The following is a 9344-nucleotide window of genomic DNA, read 5'->3' as shown; positions in this document are numbered from 1 at the left end:
TATTCTTGAGGTTAGGAGTCATCCCTCTGGCTGATGCTTATTCACAGCCAATTTATACCCATTTGTTCCAGTGGCACTCTAGTCTTTTTGAGCTATTTAGCTCGTTTCACTCCCTAGTGTTTACACTTCAGTTGCCAAAGAGCAACAGTCCCTCTCTTAATCCTTTAATAACCCCCGTATCCTCACTCGGTACACATGAGCCAGCTGGAGCTCATTCGTCCCCCAGAGATACAAGGTTTTGAACCCAGTGAGATCCTCCCTGCTGCGTTGCAGGAGTCAAATTCAGGTTGATTCCTGTGCAGTGAGCTACAGGTTGGAGCCTGTGTTTGCGAACCTGTCCAAACGTGTCTTTAGCTTCTCACATTGAGTTGCTTAAATTTTGTTTTTGAAATAACTCAGCTCTCAGGTACTTGAAACCACTTGAAAAAGTCTTCAATGGTTTAGAGCTTGGTCCTTCTACTGGTTTCTGGTTGTGTCCCCTAAGGGCACCGTTCCACCTGGAGGCTAAATTGGTTTGGAAAAGCTCTGAGTTTGAAGGACCAGTGCTGACTCTCAGAAGAAAGTAAAGTGCACACTGATAAAAATGGAGGATTTCTTAAAGTATTTATTAGTTTAAGGGGTTTGGGGGTTAATTAATATACTTTAACATGGGGAAATTCAATTTAATTAATTGTTACGCGGGGCTGCTGCCCTCTGTTTTGAAAAAAGCAGAATTGTTGAACAGCCTGGCACGGATTTTGTTGTTGCTGGAGATAGTCCTTCACATGATTAACCTTAGAAGATGAGTTTTATACCTGTCCTCAAACTTGTGATGTATACATGTTGAAAAAGAAGTTGTTTCCATGCTCAGTCTCTACATCCGTTTACAGAAAAGAAGACATGCCACTGATCAAGCACAATGATTATATAGGACCACACTCTGTCCTGCAAGGACTTTATGTACCCTTTCCTATGCCATACGTCTGCAGGGGAAGGGGTGGTGATTTCATGGTGAAAAATGGGAAGGACGCATGCAGGGAAGATGGTGAGAAACTGAGACTGGGTGAAGGATGTGAGAGAGATTCCACTTGAGAAAGTGGCTCCTTTGACCAAAGACAGTGGCTCTTTGGCATGTAGGAAGGTCTATGTATGGGGACCTAAGTCAAACTCCTGGGAGGGATGTGCCAAGTTCCGCTCTATTCTTTGCTTCTATCCGACTGATGGAGGCTTTGCTCCCATGTACCTACTTGGAAAAATGACCTGGAGCACTAGCAGGTGCATAGTGAGCCTATACAAAGCAGAAAGAGCAACAAGCAAATAATTGATAAGTTTTCCTCTGTTTCCCCAGCAAGCAGTTTGGATTCTTCTCCTGCCTTAAAAAAAAAAAAAAAGTTGGGGTCACTGACAGCTGGTGTCAGACTCCAGAACCACCCCCCCCAAGAGCGTCATGGAGGTTTCTCCCCATGCTATGATATCTCCCTTCAGTTGCCCTGGTTTGCACAGTGCAAGTGCCCGAACATCTGCAGGACTGAGAACGTGGCTCCACAGGTTCACATGAGTCATCCACCCTGCAAAACCATTGGAGAACGTCCCCAGAAGAGTGTCTCTATCTTTCCCAAGGACAAGCGTCCCTCCAGCCTGGCTCACGTATCCCTTCTGGATACTCTTTGCTTTACCAGCTGCTCCATTGAGCCATAAATTCGCCATTCCAGTCTGGGAGGCCCATGCCATGCAGTAGTGCAGCCAGCCTTGTGCCTTGTGGTACAGGGGGAAGCTGATGAAATGGCCTCCTATCCACAATCCCACGTCTGTGCCCACGGTCATCGCTAGCTCGTTATCCCTCTCCTGTGTGGAGTAGGAAAGAACAGTCTGACTGCCAGCATGCTGGGCTCTTGTCCAGAAACATAAGGTGAAGGCTTGGAGAGCCATGTCATGGAGGGGATGAACATTCACAAAACTCTCAATGTTTTCCACAGGGAAGTAGAAAGCTGGAAAAGTGTTGGATTTAATACCTGAAATAACCAAAAAGCCAGCTGTTACATTTCCTGCTGTGCTTATGGATCAGCCCAAATCCTGAAGAATACCCCCACAGGAACTGCCAGGGCTGTGGCAATCTTAGCTGTCTTGAGCCACGGTTACTGGCATGGATCGTACCAACAGGGAAGGGACTTGAAATGATGAAAAGCTTAGCTCCTTCACCTAACTCTCTGGGAAAAATCACTTTTTTTTTTCCTCTCTTCCTCTTTTCTCATCTTGTGTAAAACAGAGATGATGATTATTTATCCTAGGGGAACTGTGAGCTTAAATCCCTCACTGTGTAAAAATGTGCTTACATGTTGCAGAAGAAAGCTGCAGTTACTGTGAAAGTAGCTAGATTAGGGCTAGCTTTAATGATGCTGTAGTTGAAGAATTTCCATCAGCAGGCCTAGATATGGGACAAAATTCTACCTGCACATATCAGTACCAAACCTGTTAATGATTTAGGCCATCAAGGACAGCAGGGCATGGGGTCTTCATCCTTGGAAGGTAAGCTGGACTCAAGAATAGGTGTGTGTTTCTTACCTATGTGGCTCACTCCATTCAGCAACTCTCTCTTCATGTCTTGGAGCTGCATCTGGATTTGTTCCAGCCTGAGGTTGAATTCTTCTGGATGGCATTGTTCTAGAGCAATCAGACAGCTGAATTTACAGAAGGCCAGGACCTGCACATGGTAGATTTCTGCTTTCCAGTTTGTAGAAGGTTTGTTTTAAAATGCAGCGTCTCGCCTCCATACGGTGCCTGGCTAATCAGCCACGCCAGAGCTGTTTCTACAATGGTTAGCGTACCTCACCCCTATGGATGCACGCACACCTGAACCCAGTGTTCTTGCGTGGTGCCGTGTAGCCCCACTTAGCCTGGGAGATCTGTGTGACACCACTGCAGTCAAAACAAGGGGCTGGCACACAACCTACGGCCACCACTGCACCATTAGAACCAAGATGTGTTGGCAGGGGGCAAGAGGCACATGGGCCATCTCCACCTGCTGTGCAGGGACACTGCTACTCCTGGTCATCTCCACCATGCCTAGCTGAAGTGATTTGCAGCTTAACTCCTTCCACACAGGTTTCTTGCCTCTCGGGGGGAAAGCCCGAGTCCTGCCTGCTGACTCCCTTTACCTTGGATGAGTTTGGCTCTGAAGGAGGACTCCACCACCCGCCCGTTGAGGGGCTGAGCATGCCGGTAGTCATTGCGCAGGGTCCTGTTTTGCCAGTCCAGCAAGGTGTTCTCCAGGAGGCTGATCTGTGAGCAATGCAGGCTTATTACGGAGGGCAATGGGAACAGCAAGTTTTGCCTCGAAGTGCAGTGCAGATCCTGCAGCTCAGGATTAAACCTAGCCATTTGTTATAGAGGAACCCACAGGGTCTCTTGCTGAGTATTAGCAAGGGAAAGGAACAGAACATGAGGGCCTTAATCAGCTAATTCGTGATAAAGATATTTTGCCTGAAGGAAGTTTTAAACACCTGCCTGATGGTATGCATGGATGGAGATTTTGCTGCTATTCTGTAGCGTACTGCTTTCTCACAAGTGCCTACTAGCCTTCCCCTTGCCAAAAAGAGTGTTTCTTTTTCAAATGAGAGCACACTGTGATCCTCCACTACTGTAGTCTCCACTTTATCTTGTTCTTCTAGAAGAAAATGTTTCTGATGCTTCTTTTTCATTAAAGAAGATGAACTATTCTGCAAGACTCAGCAGTAAGCTGATTTTATTTGTTACCTTTTTCCCTGCTAAAGCCTTTGTCCTGACAAGGCAGACAGAGAGAAGAGAAGGAGATCCTGCCATGTGACAGCATGCAACTGCTGGCACAAGTGGGGTCACTGCCCAGGGCTCCTGTGCCCTCCACAAGCTCCTCCGTAACGCCTGTGCTGGAGCCGGACAAACCCTCTCCTGTCTCGCAGCCGGAACTCACAGCAGGCCACTCCTGAAAAGCGCCAGTCTAGCTGCACAGTGTACGTGTAGACAAGAAAAAAAAACAAAATTCTTTCCTAAACATGTGCCAAATAGTCTGTAATTATTTAAATGTTACGGCTTTTACATTTTTGGGGGGGTTTTTTAAACTCTTTTGCAGTAGTTTTTGCCTTGCTGATTCTGACTGGTCTCTTCCTTTTTATAATGCTTCAGTATGGTTGAGCTGAACTGAGCAGAAAGCTTTGTTATCTGGTTCTGCTCACCAGACCTCAGGTAAGCTGCTCCTATACAAAAACTGACCCTTGCTGGGATGTAGCATCACTGTGCCATTACAGTCACCTGTAATTCCAGTTGCCTAGGAGTCTATCCCAAAAGCCCTGTATGAGAAATGCCCGATTAGCTCCTCTGTCAGGCTGTTCCCAAAATCACTGGAGGACAGAAAAGGAAACGTGTGTGGAAAGGTGAAGCAGGCAGGAAAGAGAAGCTGCTCTGTCTGGGAAACCGCTATCGCTTACCTGTGTGTGCGACAGGACAATCGGAGAATGAAAGATGGTCCAGATCACACTCTCGGAGCAAGGTGGGGTTGTTAGTGAGCCCTGGTACCTGTAGAAGTGCGAGAGGTTTTCTGGCAGCATGGCTTGGACATCCAAAGAAATGAGCTTGGTTGATTGACCTCAAAAGGAAACAGAGAGACAATATTAACAATTAATGGGGAACAAAGAGAAAGGTGAGTGTTAGAGCTGGGGTTGGCAAATCTCTTTGCCCGGAGCACTGGTATTTTAGATCTTTGGCAGAACTGGATGACGGTGAAGGGAAGTGAATGGTCCTTTCGGTGGATCTACGGTTTGTCATTCAGAGACACCTGGGGTCCTGGAGGTGGTGGGCGACTGCACCTCGCTGCTCTGCCCGTAGCTGTTAGTCCCCCCAGGAAGCAGAGAGTATCAGTGCAGCAGAGCACCGGCTGTCCGGGCGTACAGACTGCAGGATCGTCGGAGGTTGGTATTTGATGGTGTTGCGTGGACCTACCAGGAGTATGGTTATGGCTGCCTTGAGCACCTTCCACACCGCCCTGCCATGTGGGCTGCTGTTTGAGACGCGTGGGCAGGGATGGCGTGAAGTTGTGCATGGCTGAGGATGCTTGGCCACGTAATTGCAAGCAATGCAGCAGCAAAACGCCTGTCCCCGGACCCAGTACGTAGATAGAGGCTTTGAGAATATCAAGGGTGGAGAAAGGCATTCCCAGGTCTTACCTGCAAACCTGATTTCTGCCAGTTTGGAAATGAATTCACTGTAGTAGGTATTCTCGAAGTGCCCATCCTAAATACAAGATAGAAACTTGAACAAAAGGTTAGTGACCTGCCTGTCCTTCTATACTACTGATCAGCTTGGGGGACTAATTGGTGAATTGGGAGATAAACAGACAAATACTATTGCAGATCTCTTAATAGGTCGGACAATCCTAGGCATAAGGTACGTACACATGGATCTCAGAATAGTGAACTGCAAGGATCCTTTTTCACCACTTCTCAATCCACACAAAATCGCGTGTTCCCCTTTGCAAATCAGAGCAAGGCCTTGAGGTACAGCAGGGAAAACCCAGCTGCCACACCTGATAACCCATCCGTACTTCTTTTGGGGCAAATTTTTCTGGGGCTCCCAAGTTGTATCGGCTGGTATTGTGTGAGCCCCACATGACATAAGGGAAGAATGGTCCTGCTACAGCACAGCTGCCTCAAACTGGTGGCAGACACCATCTCTTGGGACAGATGTGCAAAGCTCATACAGGCTGCTCCTGTCTGGACCCTCTCAGACTGCGATTATGGTATAAACGGTAATCACAGACTGGCCTTGCTCAGCAGCCTGGGCCTCAAACCTACCGCGTACAGGAAGGCAAGCACAGCCAATCCATTTGGTTTGTCTTTGGCTTCTTCAAAGCTTGAGTAGTCAGCTGAGTTGTAATGGACAATGTGCAGCTGTCAGGAGAGAGACAGGGTCACTGAGCAAAAAGTGATAAATGGCTTCCTCAGTGCTTTAAAGAGAGAGTCACCATCCCCATTCCTGCTGCTTGTGCCTCACAGCACAGCCAAACAGACCTTTAGTTTAACAGGTTTGTGACGGGTGTGGAGGACCAACTCCGTCTTTGAAGGATCTTAGTGCTATTGCAACGGCTTTTCTTAGTCTTCCGTGCCAGCACCATCAGGCTCAGCCCTCCCATTGCACCAACCACCTGCACTTATGGGAGCCCCTTTTCTCCCACTTGCCTCTGCATTGCTTCCCACAGGCTTTCTGGGAAGCTGCAGCTTCTAATTTCCCCATTGCCAGACTTGCAACGCACCCTCCCTCCAGCCTGCTCCCTTCTCAAGTACCTCTGCGAAGTATCTCATCCCGTCTATGGTGTGTTCAGAGCCGCTGGTCTCCAGGTCCAGGCCACCCCAGTGCAGATGCATCTGTACAGCTGTGTAGAGGCCTGGGAGCCCTCTGGAGATGTGCATGGTGGGTGGCAAATCAATCTGAACTGAAAAACAGGCTTGGAGACAGCCCTGGGTGCAGCCGTGCCCATTCTTGCACCTGCGCTTGCAGTGCCTAGTGCCTTCTGCCAATAACACCCTCTGAAATAAGCTGGCACCGTCGTGTTCGGGGAACTAACTCAGTACGCAAGGAAAACCAGTGAAGCTTAAAGCTAGATGTGCTTAAAATCTTTCCTGACCTCAGGCTTGTGCATCACAGACCACACCAGGCACAAAGATGACTGGGCACTGGCTGTGCCTGCAGACTTTTTTTCCATCTGAGCAGCTCTGGGTTTTTCCTTAGGCACTAATAAAAGTGCTTTAATGCTTGTCTGGCGCACAGTACATCACATCTTGCACGGCTCTGCACAGATTTGTTAACTACTTTATCTCCAAGGAAGAAAAGGGGGATAGAAATTACCGAAGTGACTGAGTGCAACTGCGCCTTTCTCTGGCATTTCTGCTCTGCAATTCGGACTCTTGTCCATTACTGCCTTACAGATTACAGCACAGGCAGCAGCCTATTTTCCCATTTCTGGCCCCTGAGGCCCTTGAGTTAATGAAGGCCACACTTGAGGTCCCAGTCCTAAGAAAAATCTGCTACTGGAGGAAGTTGTACACATCCTGCATGGATTTTAATCTGGACATTTTAATCTTCCAGAGCTGTGGGTGTCCTCGCTACCTAAATACACATGTGCAGTTAGAGATCTGAAAGCTAAACCTGCAGGAATTAATTTGTAGGCAGTCAGGGCAGCAATGCTGACATGAGAGCTTCTAACTGAATGTTGAGCTTGTGTGGGTGACAAACAGGAGTACTTATTCATTATGATTTTTAGAAATACAATCACAACAGTCTTTCTTTGAAGGCAGTATGTCTCTCATCACTTCATTTCCTTGCTCTCACTCCGCACTGCTCCCTCTCTGTTACAGAGAGGAAGAAAGGACTGTTGTGCGGGATTACAGAGCTACCAGCTTTATGTTCCAAACACCTTCCCCAAACCACTCATTCCCTCCCCACTGCAGCTATTAGAAAATTCTTTCATTGCTCATCTGTAGTCCAAAAGCATTTTCCCAACAGTACCAGCTGATGAATTATTTAGACAATGAATTTCAGACTGCAGCAGGGGAATCCAGGACCTCCTAAATTATAAGCCTTGCCCTGACACTGTGTGGCCAAAGGCAAGGCTTTTAACCCATGCTGTGCTTCAGCTTCCCTTCCTGAGACTTGAAATACCAATCCTCTGACTATAAGGGAGGGATTCTCCTCTGTGTTGTGTCACCTACATCTAACCGAACCTCAGATGCAAACTTGCTACTGAACTACGGTTCTCTATTCCTATCACTTCTAGTTCTTATCATTGCACAGGGGCAAAAGATGCATTTTCGGAATGCAGAGAGGAGTCAGTATGCACCAAATACCATTCACTACTATAGTCCTGCAGTCTTCTAGTACACTGCAAGAAAGGGTCAATCTATAATGCTCTACCTGCCTTTTATCTCTTTTTAATGTCTAACAGAGAAAATATCTTGCAGAACCATAACTGACTTTTATTTCTCTGGTTTATATATGTGTTTCTGGAGAGCTTTCCTGTGTGGTTGGGGAAAATGGCAAAACTAGGAGAGCAGAATGAAGTGAGATGGCAAAGCAAAGTAAGGCGAATTCAAAAAAAAAAAAAAGGTATTGTCTGTGAATAGCATTTCAATCAGCTAAACCGAATAATCTGTTCCTGCGCTGTCATGAGCTTGACATCCTCCCAGGACATCTGCTCAGCCAGGGAGGAAAAAGCTTCCCACCCCTACGGCAAAGCTGGCTCATTCCACCGCATTTCAACCTAGTGTCACTTGCTGGCCACAAAAGGTTCGTGATAATGTTCCAGCTACGGCAGAGTGCTGAGCTGAACACACAGGAGCTGTTCCTGTATCCTGCATGTGCTGGGAAAATGTATACCTGAACTCATAAAGTCTGCTTTATACCCCAAACACTATGTAATAAGTGCACGCTATACTGCCCAGGTGAAACCTCCAGAGGATACACCACAGCCTGCTTTATAGCTTAAAAGCAGAAAGCTGTCAGGTTCAGGTATTTCTTCCACCAGCTGTCCCAGCAGGAAGGTATGTTCTTTCTCCCGTTGAATGCACTGCGGGGTTGCACAGAACGATGCACAGAAACCTGAACTCCTCAGTGCAGGATGCTAACAAAGAGGGGCGGATGAAAGGGTTGGGTTTTCAGGACAAACCTACCATTAAAGACATTTGCATTTCAAAAATGTAAGGCCTTTGCTTCGCTGCTGCTGGCCTGTTCCCTGCGCTGTTGGCTGCCAGCATCACCCGCTGTCATGGAAACAGCGCATGGGAGGCCCCTGGATGCTGCACGTGCAGTGATCCGTGTGTGGGCTCGGGGGGCAAAATGGGGCTGAAGGGGACAGGCAGCACTTGCTTCCTTGTGCCTTAGAGCTGCTCCTCCTGACAGAGAGCGGCGGCAGGACCACATAAACTCTTGAGCGGTATGCCCTGATTTCTCTTTCAGGCTGCTCCTTTGTCAGCAATGACTTCTCGACCCGCTCCTCTTTTTAGGTAGGTACGGAGAAGGATCCCCAAGGTCTTACCAGAGTGACCGTTGTTGGTCATTGTGAAATCCCCTTGCAAAGGCCCATCGTAACCACTCAGCTCCAGCTGCAGCAACTGGGGGTTGTACCTCACTTTTTTCCTCTGGATGTCAATTGGAGATTGGTGCTCGCCAGCACAGCCTGCAAAGCGCTTTCCCCAGTGCTCTTCATCCAGCTCTCCCTCTGTGTGGAGGAGAAGCAAAGCAGGTTATTAGGACATGGTGAGAACTGCTGTTAGCTCAGGAGTCAGAAAACTCTCCTCGTTTGCCAGCAGGGCATGTCAATCTAGTTGTTATAACACCAGGAG

General features: G+C 47.8%; 1 protein-coding gene across 1 annotated transcript; it reads right to left on the bottom strand.

Annotated features, from left to right (window-relative positions):
- Nucleotides 1–588: 588 nt before the first annotated feature.
- CA6 (carbonic anhydrase 6) lies at nt 589–9074 on the bottom strand. Its single transcript, XM_075171906.1, has 8 exons — nt 9038–9074; nt 6291–6439; nt 5802–5897; nt 5175–5241; nt 4440–4597; nt 3135–3258; nt 2542–2640; nt 589–2027 (listed from the first exon to the last, which is right to left on the bottom strand). The coding sequence occupies exons 1-8, from the start codon at nt 9057–9059 to the stop codon at nt 1378–1380; spliced, it is 1365 nt and encodes a 454-aa protein (XP_075028007.1). The 5' UTR covers nt 9060–9074; the 3' UTR covers nt 589–1377.
- Nucleotides 9075–9344: the final 270 nt, after the last annotated feature.

The sequence above is a fragment of the Calonectris borealis genome, chromosome 23 (assembly GCF_964195595.1).
Source record: "Calonectris borealis chromosome 23, bCalBor7.hap1.2, whole genome shotgun sequence".
Classification (NCBI taxonomy): Eukaryota; Metazoa; Chordata; class Aves; order Procellariiformes; family Procellariidae; genus Calonectris; species Calonectris borealis.
The sequence above is the reverse complement of the archived record's forward strand: the minus strand, read 5'-3'. Positions and strand labels throughout refer to the sequence as shown.